At 44.4% G+C, this 19,606-nt stretch overlaps 1 protein-coding gene across 2 annotated transcripts in view; it reads right to left on the bottom strand.

Moving 5' to 3' along the window:
* The window catches only part of LAT2 (linker for activation of T cells family member 2), a 129,572-nt gene that overhangs the window by 94,924 nt on the left and 15,042 nt on the right, over positions 1-19,606 (bottom strand). For both annotated transcript variants that reach the window (XM_069226897.1, XM_069226896.1), the window contains exon 2: positions 9,232-9,327. In XM_069226897.1, the coding sequence (XP_069082998.1) occupies positions 9,232-9,327 (96 nt within the window). The remainder of the gene's footprint in view (positions 1-9,231; positions 9,328-19,606) is intronic.

Here is a 19,606-nt window from a genome sequence, read left to right as displayed (position 1 = left end):
TTACGGTAATACCTGGTATATGCCTTTTGCTGTTCTGGTGAGTCCCTACAATGCAAAGAAAATCTGGAACATCGCCAGTCATAACTAACAGATTAGAGCCCTTAAACCCTATTGTGAAATTTTTAAGGAAGCAATTTTAAATATATAAAAAAATGCTCAGCAGCTAGAACGTCGATATCACAGAGGGGGTTGTGCGAAGCCTACTCAGTAGGTTGCGACTGCTTATAAAATTTAATAATATTAAGATATTAACAAAGTGTATATAAATAAAGAAGCAAAATGTAAAGCTGAACATTTTAAAACGTTCTGTAAATGTTAAGGAATTTGAAATTGAAGGCTAAAAATGAAGTTGGCCTCAATTGAATTTAGAAAAACTCCAACCTTCCCATTCAATTTACAATTTAGATTATTTGTTATATTAGTTTATGGATATAAAATGAAATATTTAATCATTGGCGTATTTGTTTGATGAATGTTTGTTTTTGAATTTTACATGCATTATTTTGTGTTTCAGATCATCGAAAATGTTTAGGCTGGGGTCTCCAGCTTCCAGTGATGACTCATTTGGGGGCCCTGGTTTCCAATAATAATTCAGTGAGGGTCCCCTGGGCCAGTAATGATTACGTGGGAGTGCACAGAAGTCAAAAGTTAAGAAGCACTGAAGTAAAGCATATGTTTCGTGTTGGAGCTGCCTGTGTATTACAGGAGGTAACTGGTGTAAAAATAAGGCAAGTTATACATAGAAGGCAATTAATGCAGGTCCACAAATGGCATTAGAGGGCAAATGTCATGTCTGGCGTAGGGCAATAAGCTGGCCTACCAAAACGGCACCAGTAAAGATACTGTGCTTTCAACCTAGGACTCCAAACAATATTCTAGAGGCCAAGAATGCAGCCACAAAACATGTTCTTATAAAGCAAACTATTAGTGGACAGGAAGCTCTTGAAAACGTAATAGTAAAGAAGGAGGGATCCATTCTGTATGGAAGAGAGAAAGAGATGTCCACTTTGTATGGCTGTGGGGCGATCTAGAGAAAACTGTGTGGGGAAATCTAGAGAAAAGAGAGTTGGGCAATCTAGGATTAGTTTATAATATCAATTTATATTAGCAGTTGAATGTGTACGGCTTACATTTTTTTTTTATTATTTTGTTTAGTATGCAAGCCATTGACTAATCTAGTCTATTATTTCAGGATTAAAAAGATAATAAAAAGAGACAGAGTACATAGACCCTGATTTTGAGTTTGTCCTGGGGTGGGGGGTATGGGGCGCGAAGGGTGTTACTTCCCACGTTTGTGACGGTGTAACCCGTCTGGAAACTCGCTGGGTCACGGATGGAGGTGGAGAGAGAAAAGACAAATCCAGAGAAGGGAAATTAGGAGAATTAGCTTGGATATGTTAAAATGCCTATGCCTGAACTTTTTAATAAAGGGTGGACAAGGGGACAGGTTTTACAGCAGATTTCCTCAAACCAATGGATTCTCTAGGGTAGTTAGTAGAATTTTTGTTTGTGATTGCTTTTGTACTGGGATGTGTCAGTCTCCACCTGCAGAGCTCTATCTGTCTTCCCACCATCTAGGAGCCTGTGCACAACCTGCTTTGCGTTAATGAACATGAATGGTACCACTGGGCTCATCCCTCTGCTCAGCTTTCCACTGCAAGTCATCTAGGTACGTGCTTCATAAGTACCACTACATACGTTCATCTCTCACTCCATCTCAAGAGTAACATGCTGACCTCAATATTTTTACTGGGCAACATGGTTACTGTAAAACAGGAGTTCAGGATAACAACAGATTCCCTAGCCAAATTCTTCACATCCTAATCTCCCATATGATCACTGTAAGAAACTGGGTTCCTGGTTGAGGTGGGTATAACCCTACTCAAGCAGAAACTACAATCCTTGTCAGTGTCAAGTCACAAGCAAACCCTAAATTAACCTGTGCTCAACCCTCTGGCACCTTGGCACAGAGCAGTCAGGTTTCAAGGCAATGAGTAAAATTATTTGTGCAACACTTCAAACAGTAACAGAGTGAAAAGACACAACAAAATGGTTCCACACCAGATTTAGAAAGATAGATTGTTATTCAATAAATAAAACAAGACCAAAATGACAAATCTTCAATCATCAGAAATGAAAATATGCAAGTTTAAAATATGCAAGGTGAAAATGGCACCAAAAAGAATAAAGAGCCAACTGTGCATATATGATCGAATTTGGACCAAGTCAAAGTCACAAGTTCAGGTCGACCATGATGAAGCATAGGCCAGCAACAGGGATCCAGTTAGACCCACTGAACAGGAGTACCTTGGGTCCTACTTGTGGAGCATCGTGAGATCCTGTACTGAGCATTCGTTGCTCAGCTGATACGATGAGTCGATTCAAAGGTGCTGCGAAACTGCGATGCAAGGTCCTGCGTCATCGTTGAGGACCCCGTCAATGAAGGTTAGGGATGCAAAGTCCGGAGTCAAGGATGCGTTGGGCAGTCGAGGCAATGCATCAGTTCTGAGGAGCTGTGAAGCTGTGATGCGTGAACTTGCATTGTCGTCAAGGCTGCTGTCGACAAGTGGTTTGAGGTACAAGGGCCTGCATCAGGAAAGCTTTGTACAGGCAGCAGTTCTGCTGCAGGCTACAAGGTCGATGGGGAGTCCTTGGGTCAGGAGAACCCAGATATGAGTCAGTTATGCGCAGGATTGCACCGCACAACAGAGGCGATGCGTTGGTTCTGCTGGGTCCACAGATGGGTTGGCAGAACACCTTCAGGCCCGCTGTCAAGGGTCGAGGTCTGGTTGGCAGGGTAGGACTTACAGATGGCAGAGTCCAGCTTCTGGGATTAAGATTCTTGGAGCCTTCTGTCCCTGAGGCTCTAGTCAAAAGGTTAGGCAACTAGCCCTTGCAGTCACTTTGGAGTCATAGGTTCACCAGATGCAGGTTTAGCCCATGTCACCCAGGCAAGAGGGCAGCAGGTCAGCACAACAAAGCAGCAGTCCAGCAAAGCGTCGTCCAGAAAGGCCAAAGTCCAGCAGAGTAGCAGTCCTTTCAACAGCAAAACAGTACTTCTTCCTGGCAGAGTATCCAAAGGTCCAGAAGTCAACTAAAGAGTTGGTTTCTGAGGTCCAATATTTACACCCAGTTCCCTTCCTCTGGAAGGTGGGAGACGCTTCTAGAAATTCTCTTTGAAGTGCACAAAATCCCTGCCTTCGCTGCCCTGGCTCCAGATTAACTACAGGGGTATGCAGCCGTTTTCTGTGAAGAAAGGACACAGCCTAATAGAGTGTAAGAAGTGCAGTGCCCAGCTGCGCCCTCCCATTCTGCCAGTGATGGCCCATCCATGCACACCTAAGCTCGCTATTCTGTGTGGCTGCCTAGGAGAAATGCATGCAGCACAACTGTCAGCTACACCCAGCCATGTAGCCCAAAGACAAACTATAGGCACTAGGTGGCTAAGGCAGGAAACCGCCAACTTTCCAAAAGTACCATTTTCAAAATTGCAATGTAAAATCTGACTTTACCATGAGAGACATGTTTTTATTACAATTCCAAATACACCAAATATAACTGGCTACCCTGCTCTCATTTGGAGATAATTACTTATTAAATGTAATAAGGTAACTTCAATGTCAGCTTATTGGAGAGGTAGGCCTTGCCGTAGTGAAAAACAACTTTAAGAATTTTCACTACCAGGACATGTAACATTTGAAGGTACATGCAAAACGAATTAAATACACTGCACCCTGCCCTCTGGGCTGTCCGGGGGCTACCCTAGGAGTGAAATATGTATTAAAAAAGAAGTTTTGGGCCTAGCAAAGTGGTAAAGTGTGCAGAGTCCTAAGGCCAACAAAAACAAGATCAGCAAAAAGAGGAGGAAGGCAAAAAGATTGGGGGAAGACCACCTTAAGGCTGACAGGTCTACCAACCACTATTGGCTATTCCCAAAAACTAGGCCTTCCTCATTTCTGCCCTACCTTGCAACGGCCTTTAAGAAGGTAAGTAGAACTGTTAGGCTTTTGGCCACGGCTTCCACCATACCTACCAGCCTAAAAAGAAGTACTGATTCCTCTTCTGAAAAGCACTAAGAGTCCAAAATGTTGACCAATCTGCATTTTACCATCAGTCTTCCAGTTCTTGTTATCAGATTTAACCAAGGTAATGGGACCTGCTGCACTACTGCAGTGATGCTTTGGAGTTGGCTGGTGAGGGAGCAATGCGATCTATTCGTTAAGCTGGACTTATCAATGGTATACAGCACAACAGACCAAAAACATTCACCTGTCGATATATGCCACACTAGCAAACACTTCATGGCCAGCATCCTCGTTCTGTTCCTTCCCCAGGGGACAAACTCAAGAGTTCCTTCTACAGCACTCCCTTACCCTCAGCTGAAATCAACTGTGGTGACAAGCCTTGTTCAACATGTATGTGGCACATCTCTTTTCTTGTCTCAGGGCATTTCCAGTTGACTGCCAATCCTGGGCCAAGGACAAACAGGGATGAAAAATAACTTAGAAGAGTGAGATAAATAAGAAGTGCAGGGTGGTGAATAAAAGAGGTTTGAGGTGGAATCAAGACTATGGTGTCTTTGAATTAAGCGCCCTAAGCATTCAGCTTTTCAGTAAAACATTAGGCCCCTGCTCCTACTGTTTTACATTTGAAGCACTTGGGACCAACCTCCCTTGACCCCATCCAACTGACTGCTTCACCATTAGGTGATTCCTCTTTTTAGACTTAACCTTCCACCTCCAGAACACCAACGACAACAGAACACCAACGACAACAACACCGCCACCCTGCTCGACAACCTCTCCAACCTCGGCCTCAAACAGCTCGTCACAACACCAACCCACTCCGCAGGACACACACTCAACCCTATTTTCTCCGCCAGTAATCACATCTCTTTCAGCCACGCCACCGAACTCCACTGCTGCATCCACTCCTCCTTCAAGAAACCCACAACACACCACCACCCACAAAGGATCCCCCACCGCAGTTGGAACAAGGTTACCGAAGACCAACTTATCGCAACCCTCTCCCAGAATCCACCCATTGACACCACCGACACTGATGCAGCTGCCCGCTACTTCAGGCAATGGGTCAACACCTGTGCCAATACTCTCGCCCTAATCAAGAATCCCTCCAATAGACACACCGACAGAAAGGCCTTCTGGTTTACCGCCGATCTCCACGAATCTAAGCACAGCTGCAGAAGACTCGAAAGAAAGTGGCGCCAAGATCAGACTCTGGACAACCACACAGCCTTCAAAAACACCATCCGCAGACAACACCAACTCATCCGAGCCGCCAAAACAACCGCCTTCAAAGACCGAATCAACAACAACGCACACAGCCACAAGGAGCTCTTCAACTTCATGAAGGAACTCTCCAACCCCAGCTCCAAAGCCAACGACATCCCGCCATCCCAAGACCTCTGCAACTCCCTAGTCTCCTACTTCCACAGCAAGATTGCAGACATCCACGACAGCTTCAGCACCCAGACCCCCCGGCAACCACCAACACCACAGATTCACCTCCGACCAACTTCCTGCTCTCCAGGACCCCCGTCAAGGACAACGACACCATTGAAATCATGAACACCATCCACTCCGGCTCTCCATCTGGCCTCTGCCCTCAACACATCCTCAACAAAGCAAGCTCCGTCATCGCACCCCAACTACGGAAGATCATCAACAGCTCCTTCGAGTCCGCCACCTTCCAGGAGAGCTGGAAACATGCCAAGATAAACGCCCTCATCAAAAAAACCTAAGGCGGACCCAAAGGACCTCAAGAACTTCCGGCCTATCTCCCTGCTCCCCTTCCCAGCAAAAGTTATCGAGAAGGCCGTCAACAGGCAACTAACCCGCTTCCTAGAGGAGAACCGCACCCTGGACCCTTCCCAATCCAGATTCCGCAGTAACCACAGCACCGAAACCGCCCTCATTGCCCGCACCGACGACATCAGAACCATACTGGACAGCGGCGAAACCGCGGCCCTCATCCTCCTGGACCTCTCAGACGCGTTTGACACCATCTGCCACCACACCCTACGCTCACCCCTCAGCAATGCTGGAATCCGCGACAGAGCCATGGACTGGGTCACCTCCTTTCTCACCGGCAGAACCCAGAGAGTCCGCCTCCCCCCATTCCGCTCGGAGGCCACCAAAATCATCTGCGGCGTACCCCAGGGTTCGTCCCTCAGCCCGACCCTCTTTAACGTCTACATGGCCCCGCTCGTTAACATCACCCGATCCCACAACCTCAACATCATCTCATATGCTGACGACACCCAGATGATCCTCTCCCTCACCAAGGACTCCGCCAAGACTTACCTCCACGAAGGAATGAAGGCCATTGCCGAATGGATGAAGAGCAGCTGCCTCAAACTCAATTCCGACAAGACGGAAGTCCTCATCTTCGACTCCACCCCCTCCGCACTGGATGACTCCTGGTGGCCTGCCACTCTCGGAACTGCTCCAACTCCCACCGACCACGCACGCAACCTAGGATTCATCTTGGACCCCTAACTATCCATGACCCAGCAAGTCAACGCCATCTCCTCCTCCTGCTTCAACAAACTCTGCATGCTCCGATAGATCTACAAATGGATACCCACCAAAACCAGAACAGTCACCCAAGCCCTCGTAAGCAGCAAGCTGGACTACAGCAATGCCCTCTACGCAGGAACCACGGGCAAACTCCAGAAGAGGCTGCAACGCTTCCAGAACGCCTCTGCGCGCCCCATCCTGGACATCCCCCGCCACTGCCATATCACAGACCACGTGAAAAACCTGCTCTGGCTCCCAGTCAACAAGAGAATCACCTTCAAACTCCTCACCCACGCTCACAAAGCACTGCACAACACCGGACCAGAATACCTCGAAAGACGACTCTCCTTCTACACCCGGACCCAGCATCTCTGCTCCGCCGACCTCACCTTCGCAACCGTCCCACGCTTCCGCAGAACTACAACCGGCGGTAGATCATTCTCACACCTCGCCGCCAAAACGCGGAACACTCTTTCCACCCACCTGCGCCAGACCAAAGTCCTCCTTACCTTCAGGAAACTTCTCAAGACCTGGCTGTTCGAGCAGTAGCAGCACCTCCCTTTCCTCCCCCTCCACCTTCTCCTCCCTCCCCTCCTCAGCGCCTTGAGACCCTCACGGGTGAGTAGTGCGCTTTACAAATCCCTGATTGATTGATTGAACCTTAAAACGTGGGCTCATGTTTGCTTAGTCTTGCGAAATGGGGAACATCTTTTCACAAACTAAAAGAATGCAACTCTCTCCCATCTTTGTACAAGCAACTTAAGCCTCATCTCCGCTTCTAGATCAGATCTCTCCGAGTTTATGTCCATAACACCCCTGCATGTCTCTTAATTAGATTAGTGCCTGGAAATCTTATCTGGAGAAAAGGCACTATGTCAGTGTAGCTGTTTTTAGCCATTTCCCACATAGGGTCACAACTATGTTGGATTTAGTTTACTGACAGGAAATCATGACAAATCAATGAAAAGTTTTCAAGTTTCTGGTTTAGTGTTATTATAGTTCCGAAGTGTGTTTCTGTGCTGGACATAAATCAGAAACACAGCTATAACTGTGTGTCTGAGGATAGGGGCAAGCTGACCTCTGCTTTGGGTGGTTTGAGTTCAGTTTCAGTGCTGTTGTGAGGCAAGGGAAATCGAGCAGGTTGTTGACACAATCATTAACAATGTGTACACCTATAGGAGCACTTGACCCACCCAGCTCCCTCTGTGCAATGGTGACAACTGACGTTGTCCATCTCAATGGAAGTCCTTTTATTCACCAGTTAATTCTGACAGGCTAAATGGGACAACCAGGATTTGATCCCGCGTTATGCATAGTTCACTGTATTAAATCTATTTAGCATTTTGACTGTAGATTCCATTTCACATTTCAGCATTACAAATATGTGTAATGCTAGACATTCAACAAAAGCTCCAAACTCTATCGCCTCTAATACGATCTGCAACAGAGCTCCCTCTATTTGAATAATACTGTTTTATGTTTACTTTGTATTTCATGCAATGGGAGCCTTAATTGCTTTTAGTGACCTCATTACAAGGTCCCTGAATGTACATCCCATTATAGCCTAAGGCAGGGGTCTTCAAACTGGGGGGTGGGCCCCCCTAGGGGGGCCTTAAGGGATCCCAGGGGGGCGACAGGCTCTGGCCAAAAGAAGCATTACACGGATAACAGTGTTTTATTTTAAGCAGAAACATGTTATTGCACTAATAAAAAGGTAACATTACTTAACTGCAATGTTTAAATACGTCTAGACATATTTAAACATTGCCATCTTTATAAAATAATTGGTAAAAATTCTGAGGGGGGCCCATTGATTTTTATTTTTCAACTGGGGGCGTGGCATTAAAAAGTTTGGAGACCACTGGCCTAAGGGAATCGTAATAAGGTGGAAGGTACATCAGTCACATTTGTGATGGAGTAAAGCGTCCACCAAAACTCTAAATCAGGCCCTAAGATATTGGCGGAGGGGTTACTCCGTCACAACGGTGATGTATATCCTGTCTGCCGAAATCTAAATCCCATTGGATGTAATGGGATTTAGATTTTGGAGGAACCAGTCACTGTTGTGACAGAGTAACCCCTCCACCAATAGGTAAATCAGGCCATTGTCTGTAGTGGAACTGAACTCTAAGAAATATCCACGACTGAAAAAGCAGAGTAATATATACAACCTTCTGCTGCTGTCCCGTGACATCACTTTGCTCCTGTCAGGGTTAGCATTCCCAACTGTCTTCACAAACATGTGACCTTCATTCTAGTTTGCGGTTCTGTGTGCACTCTCTACAACTCCTAAAGTCTCTTTTTTGAGTTATTGAAGACCTCAATATTTATTATTATTATTTTCTTTTACAAATTAGACATGTATTTTAAACTTTTAGCCTCGCATAGTATTCGCATTGTATTTCGTCATTCAGATATTCGGGTGGTTCTACAACGTTTTCATAAAAGGTGCATAAAGTTCAAAGATTCTTTTATTTCGCCATTTGGTTATAATTTTTCCACACTTTGCTATTATTGATACATGGTCTTTGAGCACCTTACCTTGACAGGATAGAAGCTAATAAAAAAACAACGACAATGCACAAAGCAATCAAACATAAATACAGTCGACATGTGATGTGGTAAACTCCTGCAGCAGTCTGATGTCTTCATAATTCTCAAATCAAGAAACATTACAAGAAAAAGTTCTTACCGGAATTTCGACACTTCGTGCACAAGGTCACCAGAGCGCCAAGAAGGAAAATGGAGAAGATTGCCCACAGGGGCTCCACATCACCCTTTATTCTAGCTGCAACAAAACAGCACACAATCATTATTTCACGGCTTAATAAACACCACTGGTTCTGATTTCCTATTAATACCAGTATAGTATTCTTTCATGTTAGCCTGTTCGGTCCTCCACTAGAGCTCTTCGAGTGTCAATTTCTTCCCCAGGAAGAGTTTCTTTCCCTTACATTGCTTTTCTCTGACATCTTCCAGTGCACTCACATGCACACTGTTCATTCACTCCAATGCCGGTAGTCATGGGGCTAGCTACCTGAAGGCACTGTCAATCATTCAGAACCCCGCCCAAGAACATCCGGTTATTTCATCCTTGATTCCTTATACTGTTAAGGCTACCCAGCAGCGGCTGGCACTGTCAATCACTCAAGTGTCCACCCAAGCGCATCCGGTTATTTCCTCCCTCACTCCTTATGCACATAGATACATTGTTCTGAATTCTCCCCAGGCTCACGAACTGAGATTGCCCAGAATTTACCACACATGCCCAAGTAGGGGTGGCAGACCTCTGCAAAGAATAAGCGCCATCCACCAGAGGAAAAAAGAACAACAATTCAGCTCAGGGATCAGTTGCCAGTGAGCCTGGTAGGAGCACTGTGCCCCAAGATAATCTCACAATGTCAGGAATTTAGGGAGGGGAGTGCTCCCAAGCAGACTCAAACATCGTGCTCATAGGCAGATAGGTACCGAAGGGGCATTCAAAGGAAAAACATAAATAGGAGATGTGTTATGCTCTTGGCATTTGTGTAGGGTGCAGTGCCATTGGGGTGGCCTCTTGGTGGTGCTGTTTGTTTGGGGGTGCCCCAGCATGCATTTCTTCAGTTTCCATCACAGACCACAGTTGGAGTCTTCGTATGACAATATGCTCTCTGTATGATTTCCTGGTCCATTGCTGGTTGGAAGGCTGTGCCACGTTGGAATGCGATTTTGGTGGCAGAACGGTCTACTGGAGAGCACGTACCAATTGCTTGGCCATCTCTTAGGCCTCTGCCCAGAGACTGAAACAGTCTAAGCTGCAGCATCTTTGAGGATTGGTGTGAGGTATGTTCTCCGGTTTACTATGTTGGATGGTCTTTTATTACTCTATGTGTTGTGGTGGCAAGCATTGCTATGAGCAACATATTCTGCTGGGTTGGGAGGAGGCGTGCGTGTGTTTTTTCAGGGTGGATAAGTATTTTGGATTATTTCTCCTACAGATTTATCTATATATTGCAGAAGAAAGAAATGATGGTGGCATGAGCATATATAAATATATATATATATATATATATACATATATATATATATATATATATAGTCACTAAAAAAAACAAAGGTTCCAGGAATGTTATAGTTAGGTTCACGTTTTACCCATCTAAAACTATAGAAATTCAGCAGTTATAGTTATGTAGTTATACTTATAGTTATACTTATGCTAATAAACTATAACTTGTGTCCTAAAGTGACTTTCTGGCATGTTAGAGTTTCTTCAGATAAAGTATAACTATAACTGCTGAATTTCTATGGTTTTGTATGGGTAAAACGGTAACCTAACTATAATGTCCCTGTACCCTTTGTTTTTTTCAGTGAATTTCTATGTTTTTTTAACAGAAAGTAATATCAAATTACCGCACGTTAACACACCCACCACCGCACATCGCTTTCGGCCGTCCACGGTGGGGGTTGGACACATGGCCAACCCCCCGGCATGCATCCAACCCTAGGCTGTGTGCAACGTGGGGTTGGAATGCAGTGGGTATATTTTTTTTCCATTGTTTTGTGAGCCGCAGATCCTTTGTGAGTGTACACTGGGAAGCCACACTGAGCCCCGTGGTGGATCCGTGGATCAGCTGAAGGAAAAAAAACATGGGCAATGTTTTGCCCATGAGGGGTGCATAAGTGACCCCTCCTTGTGCACTATAGGGTCACAATCCCTGTATCCTGACCCCTTATTATTTTTACACTGTTTTTTCCCACCCTTAGCCAATGTAAGAAACAAAATGGTGGCCGCAACTTTCATGTTTCAGCCAGCCAGTCAGGGCCTTGCTTTTCCCTCTGATCCGCAAATCCTCCCCAAGTAGATTGTTGAAGGGTCCACACCTCTAGATATACACTTTCTTTTCCTTTAATGACTCCAAAACTACTGAACGTATTTACACTAAATCACAAAAAGCACAATCTGAGGACCAAGATTTTAGCTTCCTGAAAAATTTGGTATAATCCCACTCAGTGGTTCGGGCTCTAGCCATGTCAAAAGATTGCAAAAGCCCCCTGGATATAGAATGGAGAACAAGCGTTGTGGGACCACCTCCCGTTTTCTGGGCTCCCACTTGACGAATCACCACAAAAGATTCGATACATCAGCTAAAGTGAATGGCAAACTAGTTTTTAAAATTGCATGAATATTCGTCAAACGGCGCCAAAGTTATTAGCAACACCAAAAATGCTCCATCTATGGGAAAAGTTGGTCTTGACTATGACTACCTACCAACTATCGCCAGAAGGCAAATATATACAAGTCAGAAGGAAACAATGCCGAATGTGTACAGACCCCGCCATACTTTGAAATTTGTGTGAGAGCACTGTTGACTGCAGTGCCTGTTCAAACGCTTTTTGCTGGTAGGAGGAGAGTTTAGATGCAGATACTTTAGGACGATCAAAACACAGGAGCCCTTTAAGGACCGTGCTCGTCTTCTTGTAAATAACACAGTAATCACATGGAGGAGGAAGATTGATTCCATCCTTGCTCATATGCTGGGGATGATAGTTGATTCCGAGACAAGTTGGGTTTGATTCATTGTAACCTATGTGTTCTGAGACATCCCATGAATACAGATACACTGTTAATGTGTTGAATCTATCGGTATATATGTCTATCCAGGCCACAATAATTGCTTCAACAATGTAGTGAGATCACTCTCTCCACAACAGGGAGCAAAACAACATGAAATGTCTTATCACAAGATCACGTTAATATATTCAGATAGGATCTATGTAAAACTAATGTAAATGCAGACGTGTGTCCATGGTTAGTTTCAGTAAGTGTTTATGTCTTGTGAATATGTCCTAATGTGTAGAATAAGAAAATAAGTTTTTTATATGTGTGTGTATATATATATATATATATATATATGTCCTCTGAGAAAATGCTGGGTTGCGCTGATTGGTGGCCTTGCATTACTGATGCAGGCGATGGACCTTGGCTCCCATCCAAAATATGCAATCCACTGTCATCCGCACAATCCAGGAACACAAAGTGCGGCACACCCAGGTAGATATTGACATTCTTTAACACTACTAAAAGGGTTTATTATATAAGTAATAAAACATATTTTTATGTCCTTGTTTCTATAAAATGTAGCAGAGATCTATCATTTTTTTGTTATGAGCCTGCCTGAGCAAAATGCTTTCATGCCAGGACCCCTTCCAAAACTTTATGGTATGGAATGGGTGTGGGCTATAGCTGGACGCGGGGGGGCTCTCCTCACTGGCCATCGTCTAGCACACTGTTTCTGCACTTTGAGAATTAAAAAAAAAAACACATTTTGTCTCCCCCACCACTTCCTAGCAAAGTTCCCTGAGCCATAACACATGCAATAAACTAGGCCTCCACACTCATTGAATGAAGTAAGACAGTCATTATTGTGGTGCAGTGAGTCCATCAGTCCTGTGGGTCTAGGTGCCTCTGCGCGTACTTGACCAATGACAGCTAAACTTTCATTGGTGCAGCAGATCAACCTCTATCCTCTCCCTTTTTCCTCTCCTTTTCCAGGCCCATGGCCCAAAGCAAGCTGGTTGTCCCTTTATAAAAAACAGAACAATGAGCGCCCATATTTTGCCAACCCCTTCTTCATCCCTTGGCTCGTCACTCCAGAGAATGACGCAACATTGATGCAACTATGGTGGCTTGGACTCTAATGCTAGCAAGGAAAATGGGTCTCGCTGCCTTTTCAGTTAGGGAGACTGGCATAATTTGGGTGCACTGGGGAATTAACAACACTGGACTTGGTGCCACTGCAGCTGCTGCTCTAACAGTAGGTATAGCGCTGTTTCCTTTCCCCTTTGTTTAAAAAAAAAAATGGTCCCACATCTCACCCTCTTGTCTGGGCCATCTTTCTGAGCCTTGTGCTATCTCTGCTCTTCTGTGAAAGAAGCATTAGCAAAGCCAAAATGCCTGGCCTTGTCAGCCCTCAATTTTCATTTCTGTCTTTGTAAACAAATGCAATAAAAATAAAAGGTACATTTTATTAAATTAAAAATTAAAAGTGTAAATATAATAAAAAGTACAACTGCTGCCATCTAAATGTGATATGCCTGTGCAAGTGGCATTCAAAAAAGTAAGAAATGAGAGATGCAAAAATAGAGAAATTAAAAAAACATAAACTGAGAGTGGCCAACCCTAGCACTAAAGTATACTTCATTCTAGGGGGAGGTGCACATGTGGAAGAGCAAAATGATGTCACTCATAGTGAAGAGTGCCAATAGCTGAAGTGGGCTGACCCATTCCCATGCTGCAGGCTGTGGTGGGCAGAATCAAAATGTGAATGACATTTGAACAGTCGAATTGATGATGAAGACTGAGCAAAAAGCCCTACGATACCTAGTTTTATGATATTTCGAAAAAACTTGATGCTGGTGAGAAAACTAAAGCTGTTTCTAGGGCAACACCTACAAATTCGCCCATGGATCTCACTCTATCTCCTTATTTCCTCGGTCATTGCTCAGTGGCTCAAGGGGACCTTCTTCTGACTCTAAAGCGGCCCCCTGCCCCACATCCGCAAGTCTGTTGTGTACAATTGTGGGGTACTGTAAGATGTGTGTTTCCTTGTCCTCCAGAATTTTCTATTTTTTTTCATTTACTTTTTGTTTTAAACACTACTTTACAAACATTGGGAAAGTCTGCAACTTGGCATTCGCATTACCAAGACGAGGCCTTTTGGCTTTGCCAATAATTGATATTATCAGACACCTTAGGAAGTTGGGGGGATTTTCGTTGTTTGATCATCAGAAACCTACTGCAGTATCTTTAGACCAAATGAGCTTGATAATACCTGCAACAGGAATCACAGTGGACCAAAGAAGCAGAACTTCTGCAACCGTTCAAGGCGGCAGAGATTTGGCTGTAGTCAGTATTTAATGTTTGCCACTGGTGGGGCCTTGTTTTAAGGGCCGAGACTCTTGAAGCAGCGCATTAAACAAATGCAGGCACGGACAAAGAATAATAAATAAGTTTAAGAACTGGCACGAACAAAGAACAAATATAAGAGCCGGCAGATTCAGTGCCTCTGCTGACAAGTTCTAACAAACACCAGAGACCTCTGCTGCCCGGGTCTACTTACTTCAATCAGCCTTTCAGAAATGCAAAGCCACGGCTAGAATAAATGAACCGGGCTGGCCGTGGGGTGCGCTCAAACAGCAGCAGTGTCTCTGCTAAGCCTCATCTCGTGATGTTCATCGTGAGAAGAGGAATGTAGCAGTCACTCCGTGTTTCTATGACATGAAGCCATGCATTAGAATCATGGATACTCAAAGTACGGCCCGCGGGCCTCATGCGTCCCCTCTGACCTTTACATGCGGCCCCTTGGGCAACAGGAGCACTGGGCAGCTGTTTGCTCAACTCCGCACTAACAATGAAAATATTAAATACACACACAATCATTTATTTCAAACTTAACTGGTGTTAAAGAAAGGAAGTAACTAAGGATTTAGATAACATGCAGAACCTTTTTGCCTTAGTAAAAAATATTTTAGCAGTGCATTGAGATGTATTCCTTTAAAAGTGATAGCTTTCAAACATACATTTGAAAACATAAATTTTGAAACATTAATTATTTCCCTTACCCTGAGAACACCACTAATAGTAAGTTAAAGAGGCAAGTCACTTGGTATGTGCACTTTATGGGTGGCCTGGGTTCCTATCATACATTAACAACATTATAGTTTATTAAATCAAACATAGAAGCAGGTTTCGTGCAGCGCACACCATAAATCATGTATTTCGAGGTCATCTTAAATGTGATAATCCAAAAAAAGGAGGGAAAGTGAGACTAAACAATTGCCTAGGATCACACAATTTGGAAAAGTGGGTAAGCCGGGATTCATTTCAGGTTTTCTGGTTTCCCATTGTTTATTTCAGCCACTAGATGTATATCATTTGCTTCTCCTACACCTACCTTGCTACCAATCCCCCAAGCCACCCCACTTGACCGCCACTGCCCTGGCATCAATGCGGCCCCCAGGCGCATCACAGACCAAACTTTTTGGCCCCTGGGAAAATGTTTGCGAGTACCCATGCATTAGAATCATGTGCCCTTTGCTTAAGGATGCTGTAAACTTCCCTGTGGCACTCTCAGCAGCTGCAGCACAGACAGCAAGAGTGCAGTGTTTACCTTCAGAGAGAACAGGCAGATCACTAGCAACAGCACTGAATGACGCCCTCATACACTGAAAGAGGGGGTAGTTGTCATAAGCGCAGTAGGTGCAGTGGCACCGGTACCAAGGGATGTGAGCGGGCCACTATACCCTAACTATGCCTCTCCTTTCCCAAATAACAGGTGGTCCATTTTACTATTCGGCACCACTTTTTCAGAATATTCTTAAGAAGAAACTCCCTTCTCCTCGAATTCCTCTTGAGAGAGGTGGGCTCACGCGCCACTCTGGTGAGGTATTAAACCCAGCTTACGACAGTGCCAGTGGTAGACATGGGCAGTGCCAGTGGTAAAAGTAGGCAGCGGCCTTTTAAGAAAAAACTGTGAGCACCTGCACTTAGTTTTTCCCAAATTGCTCTGGTTATAGCTTATAGTGAAACCTTTGTTGCCAAATACCGTAGGCAGGTTCTGCCCATTGTGAACACCTTGTGTCAAAGACAATACGAAGGGACTACTATATTCCGAAAACCTGGTTTTACGATGCCTTGTCTTTTAATGAAATCTGGATTTCTTTTACATGTAGTATTTAGCTGTATAAAGTATTTTTCATATGTATTTTTTTTACTTTTGAGTGTTTTTCCTTTGCAAACATTTTTCTTTTTTCTTTAAAAAATGCACCGGTTGGAATCAAAGTGTTACCCCCCACCACCTCCCTCCCTTAACCTTTCATTGCTCTGCAGTGCTATCTTGAACGTCAATTGCCGAAGGGGCGGATTGGTGCTCAGTTGTAGGTCAAATGAAAAGGTGCCCCCAACAAACCAGAGTTTAAAGGGCCCCTATTGTGGCAACTGGACCTCTGCAGAAGCTGAGGCACAATGATCCAGTCCCCGCAACCTATCTGGGATGAATGTCTCCATCCAGAGCGGTCCGACCTATAGCTGGCTTCAGAGCGTGCTCAGGCCTGGCCAGCTAGACCAGCATTTGAGACCTGAGGGAATCACCCGCATTTCTTGGAAAATATGTTGTTCCATCCTTCCCATTAAGGCTTCCTCAGTTTTGCCTTCCCATTACCATCTTCAGGCACATGTACCAGGTACGTGTACAGCTTGGGATGTCTGGGGATTTGGTCTCATGGGTAGTGAGTGATATAGCAGTTCTCATTAAGATCCCTTGTGCAGTTATTACAAATGTGGCAGAATGGTCTCTTCAAGGCACCATTATTCTCAATTATTTCCATTGTTTGAGCTCTATTTTTTCCAAATGTCCGAGATTCATAGTTTTAATGTGGACATGTCTGACTTACATTGATCTTAGTTTGCAGCTTTCTGGCCCTCTTGTTTCTGTGGGATTTCTTTGCTGCAGGTTGAGCCGCAAGGTCCAGAATGTGGTCAGTTTTGCGTGTTTGACCATGGGCGTCAATTCGCCAAAATGCCAGGGGTAGCGGGAGTGACATCACACACCATTTAATCTTTACTTAGGCACACATGTGCTCGGTCACACACACACTGTCACTCACATAAACACTCTCACCGGCATGCATGCATACAACATACATTTTAAATCATTTTTACTCGCTTAGCTGCCAGATAGAGTCACATTTCAGGGAATTATATTCCATTTTTTATTAGTGAATAATGTTTTTCACTATTTGTGTAATAGAAAATTAACAGAAAGCCTGTAAAGTGGAATGCCAAACAACAGCCATTACTACAAGCTGCACCCGAGTTCCAGGCACTGATTTTGCCATCTCTGAGGCCAAGGGTCGCAAAGCCAGTGCCTGGGTCGCAAGGGACAAGCCAGGGGTCGCAGCTGCGCCTCCTGGGGATCCCTAATTTGGCTAATATACCAGAAGCATTTGTTTGGCCCATCCGGGGGAAGGATATGAATTAATTAACTGGAGATGGAAGTTAATTCATATCCTTTCCCCGAGGGACCAAAACATTTTTCTGTTATACTATTCACTTACTGAGTTGCCCCATTTTTCCAGGGTACTGGTTTGCCCCATTTTTTCAAAATGATCCCTAATTGACATCCATGTGTTTGACGGGCTTCACACACTCACACACAATCTATTTACAGTACAACCAGGTCAGAGTTCAAAAAACATACATAGTGTAAACGTCCTTGGATCACAGCTAGTACTCCTATTTATATTGTCCTAAATCTAACGTTGGATATTCATTGTAAGTCCATCTAGTGAATTAAAGGTGTGCACCTTTTATTCTTTATGAGAAGGCATATTTGAGTACATTGTTAAGGCATGTATGAGAATGTTCAATGCTGGATGGTGGATAAAGGAACTGAGGCAATTTTCTTCAATTTGAAGGCCAGCAAACTGGAGGAAACTTTAATGTGCTCTTCCCTTTATTGGGGGTTTTCTCATTAGATGCATGGGGATGTTTTTTTAAATCAAGGTGGTTCGTTGTTGCTGGGTTTAAGTGCACTTTCCAGTCTAAATGTGAAAAATATAGTTTGCTGGTGGCTGTTTAATGCATGAATTGCGGCAAATTCTACCAGTAGGTGGTGATACTTTCGGCGTATTCTCCAGTGACGTAGAGTTAGTGATGAGGCGCACACTTCACCAAACTTGGAGACAGATGTACAAAGCTATTTTGAAGTCACTAACAGCAAAACTTGCCTTTTATGACCGCAAAATGGCCTTGTAGCACGTACGATCCCTATTTTTCAAGTCGGTATCCAGTTACCGACTCGCAAAATAGGGATTGCGACTCGCAATTAGGAAGAGGCGTTCCAAGGGCGTCCCTTCCTAATTGCGACTAGCAGGCCCATATGTGAATGTTTTGTGACCATGAATGCGGTTGCAAAACAATCACAGTTACCACCAATTTCAAACTGGTGGTAACCCATTCGCAAACGGGAAAGGGTCCCCAAGGGACCTCGTCCCCTTTGTGAATGGGAACACCAACATTTTTTCAGAGCACTGCCTACTCTGAAAAAATGTAACTGAAACGTTTCATTTTTAGGCTCGAGCCTGCGTTGCATGCGCTTGCGCATGCGTTTCGCTAAGCGAGATGTTTTAGTAATTAAACAGGGCTCGGAGCCCTGTCCACATCACGTCAGTGTCTGTCATTGGCTTGTGGGCTTGCCTGTTAGAATGTGCTTGATTTCATTAGTGGAAGGCATGCACATGTCATGCCTTTTCCGGGGGATAGCCCTCCTCGAGCACATCGACCAAGTACAGAAAAAATGCTAGGCTCGCTGTTTTCAGTCCGGCTTGTGGACTACTTTTTCTCTATTTTCCCAGAGCGATCTCGCTTGGCAGAAGTTGAGCGCTTTACATAATATCGGCCATGTTACACAGTTAATTGCACTTTTTTGGGTTACGTACATAAATGCACTTTTGCCAATAGGTTTCATTACCAGTCAAAAGTCGGGTTAGGAGTTTACAACGCTATCAACTCTAACACGAGCAAACGCGAGACCCGTTGCTTTGCAAATGCTTGTTATTTTTGCAACGCATTCAGTTTTCCTTTAGGGAAAACAGGTTGCTTTACTTAACAAGCATTTACAATGCAACGGGTCTCGCGTTTGCTCATGTTAGAGCTGATCGCGTTGTAAACTCCTAACCCGACTTTTCACCTATCGGGCAAAAGTGCATTTATGTACACAACCCGAAAAAGTGAAATTAACTATGTAAAGCGCTCGATTTCTGCCAAGCGAGATCGCGCTCGTAAATTAGAGAAAAAGAAGTCCACGAGCCCGATGGAAAACAGCAAGCCTCGCATGTTTTCTGTACTTGGTCGCTGCGCTGGAGGAGGGCTAGCCACCGAAAAAGGCATAATGAACTAATGAAAGCTAATGAAATGACTAATGAAAGCAAGCAGATTTTATTAGGCAAGCCAACGACCCAATAAAAAACACTGATGTTAAGTTGACAGGGCTCCGTGCCCTTTTCTAACTACAAAAGCGTCTCGCTGC

This window comes from Pleurodeles waltl, chromosome 3_2 (genome assembly GCF_031143425.1).
Source record: "Pleurodeles waltl isolate 20211129_DDA chromosome 3_2, aPleWal1.hap1.20221129, whole genome shotgun sequence".
Taxonomy (NCBI): domain Eukaryota; kingdom Metazoa; phylum Chordata; class Amphibia; order Caudata; family Salamandridae; genus Pleurodeles; species Pleurodeles waltl.
Note: the sequence above shows the minus strand (reverse complement) of the source record. Positions and strands in the feature narration are given on the sequence as shown.